At 45.6% G+C, this 18,370-nt stretch overlaps 4 protein-coding genes across 4 annotated transcripts; 2 read left to right on the plus strand and 2 right to left on the minus strand.

Moving 5' to 3' along the window:
- Positions 1-2,847: 2,847 nt before the first annotated feature.
- On the plus strand, positions 2,848-4,570 carry LOC128710161 (alkaline phosphatase-like). Its single transcript, XM_053805202.1, has 3 exons — positions 2,848-2,920; positions 2,990-4,164; positions 4,235-4,570. Exons 1-3 carry the CDS (start codon positions 2,848-2,850, stop codon positions 4,568-4,570), a joined length of 1,584 nt encoding a protein of 527 aa, XP_053661177.1.
- A 635-nt stretch (positions 4,571-5,205) lies between these two features.
- On the plus strand, positions 5,206-6,981 carry LOC128709632 (alkaline phosphatase-like). The gene is made up of 3 exons (XM_053804637.1): positions 5,206-5,278; positions 5,387-6,564; positions 6,640-6,981. Exons 1-3 carry the CDS (start codon positions 5,206-5,208, stop codon positions 6,979-6,981), a joined length of 1,593 nt encoding a protein of 530 aa, XP_053660612.1.
- Positions 6,982-7,732: 751 nt separating this feature from the next.
- LOC128718700 (alkaline phosphatase-like) lies at positions 7,733-9,593 on the minus strand. The gene is made up of 3 exons (XM_053812320.1): positions 9,512-9,593; positions 8,222-9,423; positions 7,733-8,146 (listed from the first exon to the last, which is right to left on the minus strand). The coding sequence occupies exons 1-3, from the start codon at positions 9,591-9,593 to the stop codon at positions 7,733-7,735; spliced, it is 1,698 nt and encodes a 565-aa protein (XP_053668295.1).
- Positions 9,594-9,960: 367 nt separating this feature from the next.
- On the minus strand, positions 9,961-12,189 carry LOC128718701 (alkaline phosphatase-like). Its single transcript, XM_053812321.1, has 2 exons — positions 10,924-12,189; positions 9,961-10,437 (listed from the first exon to the last, which is right to left on the minus strand). The coding sequence occupies exons 1-2, from the start codon at positions 12,187-12,189 to the stop codon at positions 9,961-9,963; spliced, it is 1,743 nt and encodes a 580-aa protein (XP_053668296.1).
- Positions 12,190-18,370: the final 6,181 nt, after the last annotated feature.

Consider the following 18,370-nt stretch of genomic DNA (forward strand, 5'->3'; position numbering starts at 1 on the left):
TTGCGATGTGGCACAAAACAAAACAACCACCATGGAAAAAAACGAACTCGGCACACAACCACAACTCAACACGACCGTCTAAATTGGAAATACACACACACAAACGCAGAGCATATCCAAAAGATAAGCAAAAAAGAAAAATTCTCAACAACTCAACACTGAAAAAGCAATCTTACCGGTTGCACCTTACACGGTACGGAACGGGGTTGGGATTATGGGACTGAAGTGTTTCTTGGATTTTGGCATGCCTCTTGCTCGTGGCTCACACATGACTTGGCGCTGAAAATTTGTTCTGGGTGTTTTTTTTAGCGGCAGAAGGGAGGGCAATTTCCGAGCCTGGCAATGATCCTGGGAATGTTTATTTTTCCGGTACCTTCCGGTACACAACACATGAAATCGTGTAATGATGAGATTAAAGGGAGCAACATCCACAATCATGGTCTTATGGACGTGCTTACACTGCCGGTAGCAAAAGGTTAGAGTTGATGTGGTTTTATTTTTCGGGAGAAAATGGAACATTTTTCTAACGTTGTTTACAGCGGCTAGCATAAAACTTTGTTGATTAATGACATGAAGTAAGAGAAGTGGATGTAATAAATGATAATTGATGTTGGATCTTTTAGAGCAATGAAAAAAAAAATTCGTTCTCAACATTTCAAAGCCATTTACCTTCGCTTTCTGGCACATTAACGTACATGCGAGTTTGAAACAATTCATGAAATATTGACTGTGTGCGTTTCGACTCAATTCATTTACGTATCCAGATTTATGCACGATTGAACGGTAGGAAAAGTGAATAAAAAATAAAACTTTTTAAACTCTTCCTTCGATATTCTTCTGTTCAAACACAGTTTGCAAACAAATATTTAAACTGAACGTTTTTACTTGCCATTTTCATCCCCCTTTTTCCTCTCTTCGTAGTAACCATTGTTAGATAAAAACATAGCAAGCTTGTGCAGATTGGGGCAAAGTTTCCAACGGTTAAGATAATGTTATTTACAGCCGCCCGAAAGATACCTCATCTTTTCCGGCATCGGGAAAGTTTAACGGCGTGGCATGAGCGGGCTGGATCACGTTTCAAGTTGAGACTGCAGCATATTGTAGAGATTGTTTTTTTTTTCATCTTAAAATTTCTTACCAGTTCGGCACGGATGGTGGTAATTTCATTCGATCCGGTTCTTCAGACCAAACCTAAAATTAGAAAGCTATTTGTTACATTCTAGGACCTGCTGTGCTAAAGCAGTTTGATCTTTTGGAGGGTTTTTTTTTGTTGATAATTTTAGAATAAACATTCCATTTGTTGGGGTTTCGGCTGCACTCGAATGGGGAAATGAAACGTAATTTTTTCCGAAAATTTGTTAGTATCTATTACGCAACATTTTCATCGCCTTTACACAATGTTGTAATAGTAAATATACCATCGCATCACATTATTTTTTCAAATTAAATCATACGTACATTGTGAGGTAATAAAAATGGTTTAAATGATTATGGCATGTTAAATATGTTGTCATGTAATATATGTATGGTATATGCTTCCGAAGCTACATACCTTTGTTTTGTTTCCTTAGAGGGATTTGATTCGGATTCGGAGGATCGATCCTTTAGTGAGCACATCACTCGATTATCCCAAGTCTCCTTAAACGTCCTATCGGTCCATGTGGACGATCTGACTGGGTCTTTACGGACTGGGTAATCCAATGTCATTCTCATGACGTCGTACAGCTCGTAGAGTTCGTATTATAGCGGATTCTCCATTGTCCTTCTACACATACGGGGCCAAAAATCCTTCCGAGCATCTTCCATTTGAACGCGGTTAAGAGGGTTTCGTTAGTTATGGACCAAGTCCATATCTCAGAGGCGTAGTGGCGGATCTAACGGTTGGCGGAGTAGGCGGCCGCCTAGGGCCTCGCCGTGTGGGGGCCCCGAAAAAAGTTGTTTAGTAGGTAAAACTGTATGAATTGATCTATAAATGGACCAGAAAAGCGTCGCTTTGACCCTCTACTTATGCTAGAAGGGCCTCGAAGTGTAAGAGGGCCCCTCCGTTCAACAGTTATGAAATATGTCCAGGGCAGCCCGTTAAGGATGTTATCAAGCCTACCACGCTTTTAGCTTCGTCTCATTTGGTGGGCCTCGTACCAACCCCCCTCCCAGAACTGTAATTTCTGAAATTAGATCATGACCACCCTCTCGGGGCCCCAACTATCGTTTATTATTAGGGGTCCTAACTATCATTTCACCCAGGGCCTCCAAGGGGTTTAATGCACCACCGTGAGTATCGGAAGCATAGGTTAAAATACGAAATACATTTGTGAAAGACAAGATTGATAACAATTTTCATATCAAATCTGATAGAGTACAGACCAATATCGCAGAATAGTAAAAACAATTTGGATTTCATTATTTCAATTCTATTCATTTCGCTCACAGATCCGTTAACAGATTACCACCATACTGCTTTTGTTCGATCGTTTTAGCTGATATTAAAATTCAATTGCTCAATCCCATACATTCGTCATCGTAAAGTTTTCAGTTAATCTGACCACTGTGGGGTACTCCCGAACAGTGTGATAACGTGATCACGTTTCGGACATCATGCTGCGCCTATTTCTAACAATCGGTCTAGCGATAAATCCACCGTGGGTTGAGAAACCTGCAAATCACCCCCAAGGATGGGTGATAGGCGGCTGAGGTCTTGCTGAGGTGTAGATAGCATCGTGATCGATAATTATCAAGCAATCGATATTTTTGGCCGAATTGGCAGTATAACTGGAATGACTAAAATTGGGCGGTCTACCAGTCGACTGCTGGCTGTCGATAGTAACGGACAGTGCATTAAAGGGCAAAATGCGTGCCATAGTGTCAGGTCTTTGTGTTATCCTTCTGTCGGTTGCCTTGGTGATCGCGTCATTGAACGATGGTAAAAGAAACCTTTAGAGATAATTGTGGTTATATAATCCAGAATACTAAAATTGATTTTATTCCAAAGAGTATGACAGTGATAAACGATACCATCCGAGACTCCAGGATGAAAATGTGCCTGTCAAATCGCCAAAAAATGCAGAACAGGAACAAACGATCGAATACTGGAGAAATCAGGCCAAAGCAACGGTGGAAAAGCATTTGAAACGAACCGAAAACAAAAACATTGCCAAGAATGTCATCATGTTCCTGGGCGATGGAATGTCCATCTCCACTGTTGCACTGGCAAGAATTCATGCCGGTGGTGAAGAGACTCCACTATCCTTTGAAGAGTTCCCTTACACAGGTATGGCGAAGACGTACTGCGTCGACTACCAGGTACCCGATTCGGCTTGCACTGCCACGGCTTACTTGACTGGTGTCAAAGGCAACATGGATACGATCGGTGTCAATGCGCACGTGAAGGTCGGAGACTGTGAAGCTGGCCAGAATCGATCATTCCACACAACTTCCATCGGTCAGTGGGCAATCGATGCGGGAAAAGATTCAGGAATAGTCACCACGACACGTGTCACTCACGCATCTCCAGCGGGAATCTATGCACACACAGCGTTCCGGGACTGGGAAGATGATTACTATGTGAAAGAGGACGGTTGTGATCCGGACATTGTTGATGATATTGCGGAACAGTTGGTGTACGGTGAGACAGCTCCACGTCTGAGGGTAATTTTGGGCGGAGGACGACGAGAGTTCATGGATCGTGATATCCATGAGGATTACGAGACGGGCAAGGGAGGATACCGATCCGATGGAAGACATCTGATCGACGAGTGGATTCGGAATGGTCCCGTCGGAGAGAACCGAACGTTTGTGTGGAAACGATCGGATCTGTTGGCAGTGGATCCTCACCGAACGGACCGTTTGCTGGGAATGTTTGAGCCGGGACATTGTGCGTATAATTTGGATAAAGTGGAAAAGAATTTGGACGAAGAACCGACGCTCGCCGAGATGGTGGACAAGGCGACGGACATTCTTAGCACAAACCCGAATGGATTCTTCCTGTTTGTGGAGGGAGGTCGCATTGATCATGCACATCATGATAATCGAGCTAAATATTCCATTGATGAAACGGTGGAGTTCGCGAAAGCGATCGAGCTGGCACGCAAAAAGTTCAGCGAGGAAGACACTTTGATTGTGGTGACGTCAGATCATTCGCACAGTGTCAGCTTTGCAGGATACCCGGTAAGCAAATGAATATCTGAATGTGACGAATGATTGCGTTTAATGTGTGTCCCTTGTTCTACACTAACAGAGTCGTGGAAATGATATCTTCGGCACGGCTGGAAATGGTGGCGATGGTGTCCCTTACATGACCATAAGCTACGCCAATGGGCCAGGCTATAAAAAACATGTTGATGTGGAAGCTGGCAAAAGGCTGGACGTACGTCAGATGGACCGATCGAAGTCGAACTTTGATTTTCCGGCCATGCTACCAAAGAATTCTGAAACACACGGCGGAGAAGATGTGGCTGTGTATGCATCCGGACCGTGGTCTCACCTGTTTACCGGTACGTACGAGCAGAACCTGATCCCACACATGATGGCGTACGCTTCGTGCCTTGGCAATGGATTGAAGGCATGTGATTGAGCTGCAGTACTTCAAGATGTCCAGGAGCGAAATATTCTATGAAAGGATTCAGGACCTTTCGGAACAATGGAGATCACTGGAGGAGAGAGATAAAGGAGTGTTTTGTAATGATCGAATAGTTTCTAAGAAACAAAGTAGGAAACGAAGAGCATCGAAAGCCATTATCATACGTGAAGAAAACTTGTCCGGGAAGTGATGAAAGGCACGTTTTGAAGTGTGTACCATACTCTTTGATCATTCTTGCGACAGAATCGCATTTCAAGTGTAGTAATATCGACTCACGTGATATCTGGTACTATCGTTCGGATAATCTAACCTCAAGATTCAACGAAAGCTTTGATAACAATACAAATCAAAATAATTATCATATCGATGCTAGATAAGGCTCGAGCCATACGAACATGAAAACTGTGAGCAAAATAAAAAGAATGTACAGATAATGTCACTTCGGGTGATTACACTTTGATGCCAGTCGGTGTTATCATCTCCAGCCACGAGTGCATCACGATCAGCTGAACGTTTCATTATCTTAAAACCACCCAATTACTTCGAGCACTCTTGAATCGAGTTGGTTCCGTCCGGCAGAAACATATAGCTTCGTTCAGTTGTTCGCAGACGTTCAGATAGTGCCGAAGATGTACCGAACCGTAAAGCGCATGCTGCTAGTTGCCACCGTACTCGGTGTCGCGCTGGGCTCACTTAACGATGGTAATAGAGCAGAGAATTTAAAATAAACTTAATATTTTGAGTATATTTTTTTCTTTCATTGTGTTTCGCGTGTGTGTCTCTGCGTGTGTTATCTCTTTCCGCGTTCAGACTACGACAGTGACAAACGGCTCCATCCGAGGCTACCCGATGAAAACGTAAAGAAGCTGCCGAATAGCAAAAATGCCGAACAGGAGCAAACGATCGAGTACTGGAGAAATCAGGCCAAAGCAACCGTTGAGAAGTTGTTGGCGAAGAAGGAAAACAAAAACATTGCCAAGAATGTCATCATGTTCCTGGGCGATGGAATGTCCATCTCCACCGTTGGTATGGCGCGAGTTTATGCGGGCGGTGAGGAGATTCCACTATCCTTCGAAAAGTTTCCGTACGTGGGCATGTCGAAGACGTACTGCGTCAATTACCAGGTGGCTGATTCGGCTTGTACGGCCACTGCCTATCTGACAGGTGTGAAGGGCAATTATGAAACGATTGGCGTCAATGCGCACGTCTCGGTGCGTGACTGTGAGGCGGCACGGAACCGTAGCACGCACACGTCCTCCATCGGACAGTGGGCAATGGATGCAGGGAAGGATGCGGGAATAGTCACCACGACACGCGTCACACACGCTTCCCCATCGGGGATGTATGCCCATATCGCGTTCCGGGACTGGGAAGACGATTATTGGGTGAAGCAGGATGGTTGCGATGCGGATCGGGTGGATGATATTGCGGAACAGTTGGTGTACGGTGAGACGGCTCCACGGTTGAAGGTAATTCTGGGCGGAGGACGACGAGAGTTTATGGATCGTGACATCCATGAGGACTACGAGACGGGCAAGGGAGGATACCGATCCGATGGAAGACATCTGATCAATGAGTGGATTCGGAACGGTCCCGTGGGAGAGAACCGAACGTTTGTGTGGAAACGATCGGATCTGTTGGCAGTGGATCCTCACCGAACGGACCGTTTGCTGGGAATGTTTGAACCAAGCCACTGTGTGTACAACTTAGACAGGGTACACAAAAACCTTGACGAAGAACCGACGCTCGCCGAGATGGTAGACAAAGCGACAGATATCCTCAGCACAAACCCGGAAGGTTTCTTCCTGTTCGTGGAGGGAGGTCGTATCGATCATGGACATCATGACAATCAGGCGAGATATGCCGTGGATGAAACGGTGGAGTTCGCGAAAGCGATCGAGATGGCCCGCAACAAGTTCAGCGAGGAAGACACTTTGATTGTGGTGACGTCAGATCATTCGCACAGTGTCAGCTTTGCTGGGTATCCGGTAAGACTTCGTCACTTATCGATAATGTTTCGGGGGGTTTTGTGTAACAAAAATCATCTCTTATCTTGATAACAGAATCGTGGAAATGACATCTTCGGTACAGCAGGTACCGGAAAGGATGGTATTCCGTACATGACCATCAGTTACGCCAATGGACTCGGGTTCTACAAGCATGTAGATCCAGCGAAGGGATCTCGTGCCAATGTGCGCGAAATGCCAGAAGCCACCGAAGATAACTTTGAATTTCCGGCGACGCTACCCGTCGAGCTGGAAACGCACGGTGGTGAAGATGTGGCCGTATATGCGTCCGGACCGTGGTCACATCTGTTTACCGGTTCGTACGAGCAGAACGTTATACCGCACATGATGGCGTACGCTTCGTGCATTGGTCATGGTTTGAAGGCTTGTAACAATTGATCATTCTCAAAAAAAAAAAACGACTATCGAATAAAGTAATAAACATGTGTAATCGAAATGTGTTTGATGCCGTCATAGGTATTTTGAACTACTGTAAGAACTCTACAACTCCCGGAAGGTTTAAATTCCACATCTACTCGCCAGGGGGTTGATTAAACGATTACCCACTTAAAGTTGACAGCAGGCATGCGCGGATAATTGATTAATGGTTTTTTTTGTGTGTGTCCCACCTTATCCCACAATACGGCGTAGTGGCGTGTTGCGTCTTTCACCATATAAATGTCACCAAGATTTACAAAAGTCCGATTTACCGCTTTTCAGTCTGCTCAGCGATAAGCGAACAATGCATCGAACTTCTGATCAACAAACAGATCAAAGTTTGTTTGGGTTTGGTTAGAGTGAGAGCACAGGTTGACAGCCGCCAGTCGGTGGAATTGTTCATTTGATAAGCACTTTATTAAAGCGATAATACCCGGTTTAATCGTGCACTCCAAAAGGAAAATATACAAGACATATGGTAGGATTAGTCGCAAAAAAATTGATATATTTACGTCATTGGCAACTTACGTTACCGGCTCAAGGTACTTCTACTCTAGACACTATGTACAGTAAACAATTCTCTGATAAGCGGCACCTATCGCACAACTGCTTGTGCATCGGTGGATAATGCTGCTCTCTACATCGATCAAACGAAAACTGCCCGGTTTTGACAGATGGGTCCAACGATTGTTCGAATGGCTGGTAGGATTAATTATCGTCTCATTAGCACGGCGATGAAACAACCGAGCAGGACCGACAGTTGCAGAACGAGTTCGCTCGTACCGGAGTTGGAATCGTCGTAGTAATCACCAATTTGGGCGACGTACGAGATCAGATACGGGATCGTGTTCTGTTCGTACACGCCGCGGAACAGGTGTGACATTGGGCCAGACACCCAGACAGCAACGTCATCGCCACCGTGCGTTTCCGCATCCAACGGTACCGTCGCCATGTAACGTTGATCCATCCGGGTGTAGTCGTACTTGGAAACGTCCTCCCGGATGCCCAAATTGTTCTCGGTGTAGGTTGTGTAGTACGACAACCCGTTCGCATAGCTGAGCGTGGTGTAGGGCAAAAAGTCTTCATCGCTTACGTCACCCAGCCCGAGGATGTCGTTGCCGCGTTTCTGTCGGAGTTGTAGAATTATGAGAATCTTATCCACTTACCTTATTCTACTTAAATACATTATCAGCTCACTTACGGGATATCCGTTGTACGTCATCGTGTGTGCATGATCGGAACTTACAACGATCAGCGTATCCTGCTCGCTGGTCATTTGGCGCGCTGTATCGATAGCCCTGGCCATCTCAGCCGTTTCGTCCAGCGCCAATCGAGCCCACGTTTCGTGGTGAGCCACATCGATCAGTCCACCCTCCACAAACAGCACGTATCCTTTCTTGTTCCGCTGCAGCAGCTCGATCGCAGTCCGAGTCATCTCCTCTAGCGTTGGTTCCGTTCGGCTCGCCTCACTACTAGCCTTCAGCTCCAGATTGTACTTCATGTGTCCGCTTTCGAACAGTCCGAGCAGATAGTCCGTGTTGGCGGTGTCCACCGACAGGAGCTGCTCCCGGTTCCAAACGTACCGCGATCGTCCCATAGTTTCGTGCGTTTGTTTCCACTGTTCGATCAGATTCTTACCATCTTTCCGATACCCTGGCTTTCCCTCTTCATCCATCGTTTCTACCGGAAGCAGATTACCACGACCGCCACCGAGCACCACATTGAACCGTTTCGCCATTTCCTTGTCCACCAACTGTTCGGCGATGTCATCCACCAGCTGCGGATCACAGTCGGCATCTGCCACTTCCACGTCGTTCTCCCAGTACCGGTTGGTTGTGCTCGCATACGCCCCGGCCGGTGTGGCGTGTGTGATCTTCGTCGTTGTAATGATACCCGTGCTCTTTCCCGCATCCTGCGCCCACTTGAGCAGACCCTCAAAATCGGATGCATTCCGATCGTACTGGCAAGTGTACCGTTTCACCGAGGCAGCAACGTTCACCATACCGTAGTTGATCTTCACCCCGGACAGATAGGCCGTGGCGGTACAGGACGAGTCGGACACCTGACGGTCCACGCAGTACGTTCGCACCGTACCAATGTCCTTGAAGTGCTCGAACGACAAACTGTTGGCCTCGTTGCCAAGATACATACGGGTTGCTGCAACCGTTTGCGCCGACATACCGTCCCCAATGAAGAAGATGACATTTTTCGCATGATTCGTGTTGTCCGGGGTCGCTAGCTTTTGGGCGAGTGTTTGTTGAGCCTGTTGCAGCCAGAAGTCTGTTTCAAGTTCACGCTCCTCAAAACCTTGCACCTGGGCCGGTTGTGATCGGCTGGCGGCTGAGGAGCTCGATTTGAACGATCCATGTTTACCACGTGTCGAGTGGCCGTCGGGTTCACGACCTGCAGATGTAAAGCGAAATAGAAAGTTGGACACGCGTAGATCGAATTTAATGTGATCCACCGAATTTTTCACTCTCGCAGCACTTACCACTGTCGGGAACACTGAAAAGCTCACCAGCTGCGAGTGTCACCACAGCCAAACAAACGAAGTACCTTGCAAGGGTCATCATCGTGCCACTGTGCTCCCAACGCAACAACTCACGGCGCACCCGATTGCGGACTAAATAAAACACTTCGGGTAGCGTGCTGTAAGGCTTCCTTTCAAATAGCTTTATTTCTTAACTCTCGCGTTATCAACGGCACTGTCCGAGATAAACGCTTCTTGAGGGCGGTCTACGCCTTGGCGCGCTTGGGCAGAACGATGATTAGGTTTGTCCTCGTCGAAAATTGATGCATGTTAGGAGAATGTTTGATAATGCAGTGGGCCCTCTCAGTGGAATATAAAACCAGGAAGACTATCTTTAAGATCCGATTTCATTGTTAATACGACCTTTGATATGACTATCAGGTTGTGATAGTATGGAACCATTATATTTACTACGCTACCCGGTACAGCTGCCGAGCGAATGTTCCAACCAGTGCTAGACACATGAGCAGCAGGTGCGAAATAGACACCATGCTGGCAGCACCATCATCATCATCATCATCCTCATCACCAGTTTGCTGATCGTCGTTCGTCACCCAACCAAACTCTTCACCGATGTTGGCGACGTATGCCATCAGCATCGGTAACACGTTCTGTTCCGTGTTGCCGCTGAACAGATGGGCACCCGGACCGCTGGCGTACACACCGACATCTTCGCCACCGTGCGTTTCCGACGACAGTGGTACGGTGGCCAGATAACGCTGCCGATAGCTGCTGAAGTCATAGCTGCTAATGTCGATGCGCTGGGCTGGGTTGCCATCGACGTAGGTTTGGTAGAACCCTTCACCATTTGCATAGCTGAGCGTTGTGTAGGGTAGTCGGTCAACATCACTGACGTCACCAATGCCCAAAATGTCACTTCCACGAGTCTACGAAATAAAAGGAAAGGAGTAAAGGGGAAAAATTAATGACCAAGAAGCTATAAAACGTTTTTTTAAGGTTGGCACCATTATAGCACCATTCAAGATCCCACAGAACGGCGGTTATGCTTTTCATTAAAGCAAACTTAAAGCCACTTTTAAGTCTATTAAAACAAGAAAAGGCAACTGTCAATAGCGCTTGGGGATATAAAATTTACCCCACTATATTCCACTGTAAAGAGGACAATGCAATAAAACTGATTGCATTAGTTACAAAATGCTTATCAGTGCATTTTACAATGTAGTCCCTCACGCTGATATGCCGTCCAATAATAACCCTAATGGAAGGCAATAAATCATCACCCACGCATGTGCATTCGTGGCTCAGTAGATGAGGTCAAAATGAGGTGACAGATCGTAGCAATAAACCCATGCGTTACCGTTCTGAAGAGATTAGAACAACGTGCCCCAGGGTTAATGCACCATCATACGTACCGGATATCCGTTGAACATCAGTGTATGGCTATGGTCCGACGAAACCACAATAAGCGTATCTTCCTCGCTCGTGCGCTTGCGGGCCAGATCGATCGCTTTGTGGAATTCGTTCGTTTCCTCCAGCGAAAGGCGCGGCCGGTTCGAATGATGAGCTGTGTCGATTAAACCACCTTCCACAAACAGCACGTAGCCCTTCTCGCTGTCTTCCAGCATGCTTAACGCGGCGTCCACCATTTCCGTCAGCTTCGGTTTCTGATCGCCGACCTTCATATCGTCGATTTCCAAGTTGTAAAGACAGTGACTGCTCTCGAACAAACCCAGCAGATAGTTCAGCTTCTTCGACTTTGCGGCTTCCATTAGGCTCGGCTTGTTGGACACGTACTGTGCCTCACCCATGCCACTATGTACCGCTTTCCATTCATCGATCAGGTTAACGCCATCCGAACGGGTTCCACTTTTGTTATCCTCGTCTACTGTTGCCTTGGGTAGGAAATGGCGACGACCACAACCTAGCACCACGTTCAGATGCTTACCGACAGTACCGTGCACGAGCTGGCTCGCAATGTCCTTCGGTTTGTTTTCATTCGGCGTCGTGGGACAATCGGCATTTATCTCACTGTCATCTTCCCAGTCGCGATCGGCACTGCTGGCGTAAGCACCGGCCGGGCTGGCATGCGTGATGCGCGTAGTCGTGACGACTCCCGTCTTCTTTCCAGCCTGCTGCGCCCAATGGAGCAAACCCGTAAACTCCGTTGCTTCGTGATCGTACTCGCAGGTGGTGCGTCTCACACTGGCCGCCACATTCAGCATCGCATAATTGATCTTCACCCCGGACAGGTAAGCGGTGGCCGTACACGCCGAATCAGCCACCTGCCGATTGACGCAGTAGGTTTTCGTCAGACCGAAGTACGGGAACTGCTCGAAGGACAGGGAAACGTTCTCGTTGCCCAGATACATCCGGGTAGCAGCCACCGTCGTTAGGGACATACCGTCACCGATGAAAAATATCACATTCTTGGCTCGGCGATCAGTTTTTGGCAGCGCGGTATGATCTTGCAACGATTTCTGGGCCGTTGTGTGCCAATACTCTGATTCTTCTTCGGCCACATCGTACACGGGCACGGCGGCTACTGCCGCTTTGCGGTCCGGCCGGGGATTCTGTCGGTCGTGCGGATCGACAGGGTGCCTCGCCTCCGGAATGGTAGAGGCACGGATGGATGCCACCGCTAGCAAAACAAGCACCACGCAACTCACCCAACTGGACATGATGGTGTTGGAAATTGTGTCTGAAACAACCGCTGAGCCAACTACACAGTGTGCAACCGTGAAGTGTGAAGCGAACACTGGCGTGTATGGCGATGCACTGAAACCGTTTTCAAGAGCCTGCCACAATCGACGCCTTTAGTTTTGCAAAACCTCATCCCGGCTTATCAAACGGATCGGTTAACGTTCAAAAGGTGTGATCCGTCGGAAATAAATGCAGGGCTTAAAAGAATAAGCCATTGTTAAAAGCGAAGTGACGTGACCTGAAGTGAAGAAAAGAGGAACAATCCGAACAGTGGGTTATTATCAATCATTGCTTCACGAGATAATCTTCGCGTGTTCCGTGTACCACTGCTGTGAGCCCTTTTTCTTGTGGACCGGCGCCAAAAAAGCAAAAGACACGATCCGTTTGTACCCGCGTGTTTGGCACGTGGTGAGCTTTGGAGCGGGAAACGTGCTGCTCCCAGTTTGATTTGTACTTCAACCATCAATAACGCGGAACTTATCGAGTACTGATCACATCAACCAACACCGACGAACACGTTCCGAAGGTGTGTGTTGTGATTGAATTCACGTGAGTGTGGTTTTGCACAACGGGCACACTCTGGTCAATGCGATTACAAAGCCAACTGACAAACTCACGGTGGCCAATGAATACGGGTTGAGTAATTAGCTTTATCGACAAATTGAAACAATGTCGTTGTGGACCGCAAAGTGGCGTCATCATAGCGCCAAAAAATCCGTTTTGGGGGGATTTTTTTTCATTCGTGGACGAATGAGTTGCTAAATAGGTTTATCTTTAAAAATATTTGATTGATATGGAGCACTTTTTACCGATGGTTGTACTTGCATTATTGTGTTATTCTTACATTCTTAAGGTAATTAAGGATCGATAAGACTAGCATAGCCTTGGATCCTGTGAGTAAAGGTCGCATTAGGACGTCTGATAACGTTGAAGAAACTTCGATATTGGCAACCATGTTAAAGTGTTTTCATACTCTTTTCCAGGAAGGGAAGTTCCATGAAAGCGCTTGAAAAAAAAAACGTTAGATTATGTCAACCAACAATGATTTCTAGAGGATTTCTAAAAGTCAAAAGCTCGCCCATCCAGGGACGATAACACCATCAACACCCATTCATTAATCACACAAACCGTTACGGACAGCTAGTTGAAAAATGGTAGGATCGGGTTCTTCTGGGCGAAACCCTTTTTAGCAAACCACAGCAATCCCAGCCGTCAACTTCAACGTGCCGTTCCCAAACACGGTCCGGCAGTCCCATCGTATCTTAAGGATAAACTTTCAAACACCCCGCTTCCCCTTTTTCCCTCGTGTCCCATTCTTCCCTCCCCCAGACGCCTTTGGGGTGCCTTTGTATCCTTTACTACAAAACCACAATGGCACTGCAGATATCTTAATCATCCACCATCGGTGAAACGTTCTATTTTTCCGAGCAACGGTCCACCATTGTTGCCGCTTTGTTGACCGAAGAGAGGCAAAAACGAGACATTGGTGCTGCCCAAGCCTAGCTGACTTCTTGAGGTTTAGTTTCGGGCTAACTTACCACCCCACGGCCCGGTCAGTGTCCGTGCAGAAGGAAGACAACCACGGGTGCTTAACCCCTGTTCTTTGTGGGGTGCTTTGTGTTTGGATCCCTTTTTGTAAATGCGGAAGCCTCGCATGCCTCAGTATGATAATTTGTTGGTTAGAATGGTTAGATTTTACGGGCGGTGTTTCAATCATCGGTTTAGACGAAGGATGGCGAGAGAAGTGTGATGAGCTCTAATTATTGTGTTATAGGGGTTTTGAAGGTTTTAAAATGCGAAAATAATTGAACAATATCCTGTTCATGGTTATTTAATTATCATGCATTCTCATGGGTATTTTGGACAATTTTCTCACACATTTTGACCAACTGACTGAATTTTTTTTAATGGCGTATAAAATTGTTCAACAGAAAAACTAAATGACTCTACGAATTATATGACAGAAAATACATTACCCATTAGTTTGCTTATGAAAAATCAGTATAAAGCTGACAGGTTAGTTTGGTCGATTGATGAGTTCAACATCTGCCTTGTGGTTTAATCACTATATCGCGATCAGATCGGCTTAGTACTGAGGCAATTCGGGAATAGTTCGATTGAATCCTATATCCATGTCAAAGTCAATTTACTTACGAAGTATTTATATGTCAGATGGTTCATGAGGATTTCACCAACAATCAACATGGGACTTACAGTGGCTTAGAGACCGTGGTTTATACCATCCTCCCGGCAGTTTACTTTTTGCATGAATTGCTCATGTCCGACACATCAGTTTGATTTCTAGGACGACAGTAGATAAGCAAAGGATGATAAGTTAAAATACAGATCACATCAGAAAAAGCTTCAAGTTTCCAGCTTTACTCGTTCAAACTGATTCCCTAATCGTTAACAAAATAGCACATTAAATAGTTGAAAACTTTATCATTAAGTTAAATACTTCAATTGCATCAAATGGATTGCGTCCTTAAGATTGCTTAAGATCAAATAGATTACGTTTAGGCCTGCCATTTTTGACTTTTTTTTATATTGGGATTGGGATCCCTTTGGGATTTTGGACCGGTCCTGTCGTGTGAAATCGGTGCTGTTACCAAATACACCACCGAGCCACGCTAAATAAAACAGTGTTCTTAAATTAAACATTCTTCAAACATGAACTACATGGAAAACCAAATATTCAAACAACTTGTTTTTAATTCAATTCATTTAAATATTCCACCCTGATTTGAGCGTTTGCAGCTCCACTTGACCATTGCGCAATCGAAATGGAACCATTTAAAACGCGCACAAAAATGCTGCTCACTGTCGTCGCAATTTGTGTATAAATAGCTCAATGTTAATAATTGAAAAGCTGGCCAGTGTTTACTGTTACTGTGCCCACCTCATTAACGAGACCAGCGTGCCTACGCCCGTGTTCATTCGCCCTTCTTTCCTATCGTGACTGATCGGATCGGCGGACGATATCAAACGGTAGCATCATAAATTAATTATTACGAAATTCCTTTCACTGTCTATCGCGATTCTGATGGCTCGTGAGGCCCTCCAGGGGTGGCCCTCCTACGCCTACCCCGATCATTGGATGCCAGTGAAAGCATAATAAAAAAAAAGAATTACAAATTTTCATCCGAATCCGTCTTGCGCGCTGGTGCTAATTAAAATTCAGCAAATAATTCATTTGCCTCCGGAACGTCAACCACTTTCGCGCCTTTTTTGTACCACAAACTCCGGTTCCATTCCCGGGTGTCCTTTGCGATACACTGGAAAGGTCACAGTCATAGGCAGAGGGCGGCGTCTTGTCGTTTTTATTCTCACTCCATCACTTTCATGGCGCACCGGGAGTGGAAGATGAGTTGGAATTCGAGGAAAACTCTCGAGGAAGAAAGATACAGGAAGAAAAAATCAATTATCGACAGGAAATTGATATTCGGGCGCAACCATCACCCGAAGGGCTGGAAATGTTCAAGATTGGCGGGAAATTGCCTCGGGCTACATCGCGCGTCCGTTATCGCTTCAATCGATGTGATTGGTAACGGTGCAATTGTACTGTTTGATTGCGGTTTTTGTCCAAAAGCTGGGAACAAACCGCACAAAATAAGCTGTCATCGTTTGAGGTTCATATCTGGCATTGGAATAGATTACTTGGGATGATCGTACGAGGTGCGAAAGCGGCAGGACGAACTATGTTCCGACCCATAATTCACTCCGTTTTTCACGCCTCCATAATCGTCCAAAGTGCTGTTGGCATCGTGTTCCTCTCGCCAAGGTGCATGACATTTGTAACATGAAGCAGACGAATTGTTTCCAATGCGTTATGCACAGTGAAACGCTTGCTCGGAACTACGTGATGGATGGGAATTATGTTCCAGCATATCAGCTCAGCTGAACCACCATCACCGAACCGGTTGGAATGCTAATTTGAAAATGAGCGCACATACCTCGGCCATGCGAAGTGCCAGCGATGGGAATTTAATAGCGTGCATAATTGAAACACGGCCACGCCGACGATGTGTTCCCGTGTTTTTACTCCACGATGACATCCTTCTGGAGAAGGGCGGCCCACTCACTCAACCCAGGCGATCAAAGTTGTAATGAAATTGGCTCACCGTTGCCGAGCCCCGGTTCCACAAGGCACAGTAGTGCGTATTGGGCAGGTTGGCAATATTATTTACAATTAATGTACGCCAGCTTGATGAACTCGATTAGTGCAGAGAAAGGGGGAGGGATGCCAAAACGGGAGGCACATTGGACAGCAATTGGGCCGGATTCTCCCAGCCGCATTGAGACTCACTTTGCTACAACAAATCACATTCTGATTGGAAGGTTTCGCTTTGCAGAATGTGTTGCGGTTTGCTTAGCAGGATGCACCGCTGCGTTTTCACGCAATCGTTCGTAATGCTCGCGGTTTTATCACACTTTAGATGTAATCGCGTTTGCGCCAGCTGTTTGCAGTTATGCAATTGGTCGTGTTGGGTGGTATAGTTTTCGAAAGGGCCCCATTTTCCATGATGTACCTTTGGTTTTCATTAAAGCAGTACCTATTAAATAAATGAAAACTATTCTATTTTAAGCGTAAACCTATTTTTATCTCATTTTCTCTGAGCATTTTAAAATTATTAATCATTCTATTTTTAGACATATGGCCGGTACATCATCGGTTGTTAGGTAGTTTGTTCATTACATGACCAGCAAGAGCACTTCTTTACAATTCAAAAGCACTATAGTTATATTATTACACACCAGATGGCGCTTTTTCGTAGCATTTTTCAACAGTTCTTCCTTCCGATCTATGATTCCGTTTTAGTTCCGAAGAAAGTGTTTTCTATTGAATGCTGAACAAATTGTTCTTCTCACAAGTGTTAGCTAATGATTAAGCTCAGAATGTACTATATCAGTGATGTCAAACTTGTTTGAGCTGAAGCTTCAAATCTATCGATCGATTGAATCTGAAATTCAAAACCACACCGCATTTAGATTGATCAGCGGAGTGTCCAAGGTTTTTTGTTGTTCCTTTAAGGTTTTGTAAAGATATTCAAATGTAGTCGATCATTGACACACTATAATTGCATACCAACAATTATAATTCAAGGCTTTCCCAAGTGTTTTTCTTGGCCCACTCATAGTAGAGCACGGCGTGCTGACATGCTCATGTCACCAATCCGCTTCCATGAAATTCGGTCCATCACAGCTCCGGCCGCATCCATTCTCCGCCAGGACAAGGTCCACTTGATCCTGTTCCGTGCGAATCGCTCAAGAGTACCTTCCTGGTAGGGTAGGAGTCCCGTTTCCTCATCACGTGCCCCAGCCATCTGGAAGAGGAGACTATTATAGTGGAGTCTTCTGGAGCGTAGAAGTTTGAGGAGCTCATAGTAAGCACAACAATACGCGGTCGGATATTGTGAGTTGGACATCGTTCCCAAGTATGAATCGACATTCCGTTTTAGCAGCAAAGTAATAGGGATGAATACGTAAAATCATTCCCTACACCGAGGCATGTTTGTTTTTGTTTGGCTGGCCAGCTCGTTATCCAACCTTAGTGATGATAGCAGATAGAAAAGGGTTTTGCTCTAAGTTCTCAAAATTCCTTCGTTTGGATTGAAAGACCTCGCGGGCCGTATGATTGACACAGCTCTTCTATGTTATACTATGCCATCCATACTAATGGCCACTGTATTGGCAGCTAAAACGACCTATCAAATTGTCTTATGTTATATTAAATGAATGATTTTAAATATGGAATCATATACCTTTTCTTGTACAAGTCCTTTAAATCCTGTAATACCTTTTTAAGTAGCACCGGTAGTGGCGTAAATGTGTTATATTTATGTTCATTTCCAAAAATCAGTCATCCTAGATTATTTGCCAGCTTCAAATCTTGGGTTGTACTTTCTTATGTGAAACATAGGCCCGAGCAGCAGTCCAAGCCTCGCCAAGAGTCCCACGACTTTTTCTTTTATAATACATATGCTTTAGCTTTTGCTTTTAATATGCTAAAAATAATAATGTTTGACGCTTCATCAACTGTGAAGAGAAAAATGCCGAAACCGTAATCCATAAGTTGGGCGCGTTTGAATTCTCAGAATATTGTTGTAATCAAAAACTTCAGCCTCGTGAGCTCGTGAGCGCATCTGCGTGAACTTTACG

The sequence above is a fragment of the Anopheles marshallii genome, chromosome 2, assembly GCF_943734725.1.
Source record: "Anopheles marshallii chromosome 2, idAnoMarsDA_429_01, whole genome shotgun sequence".
Classification (NCBI taxonomy): Eukaryota; Metazoa; Arthropoda; class Insecta; order Diptera; family Culicidae; genus Anopheles; species Anopheles marshallii.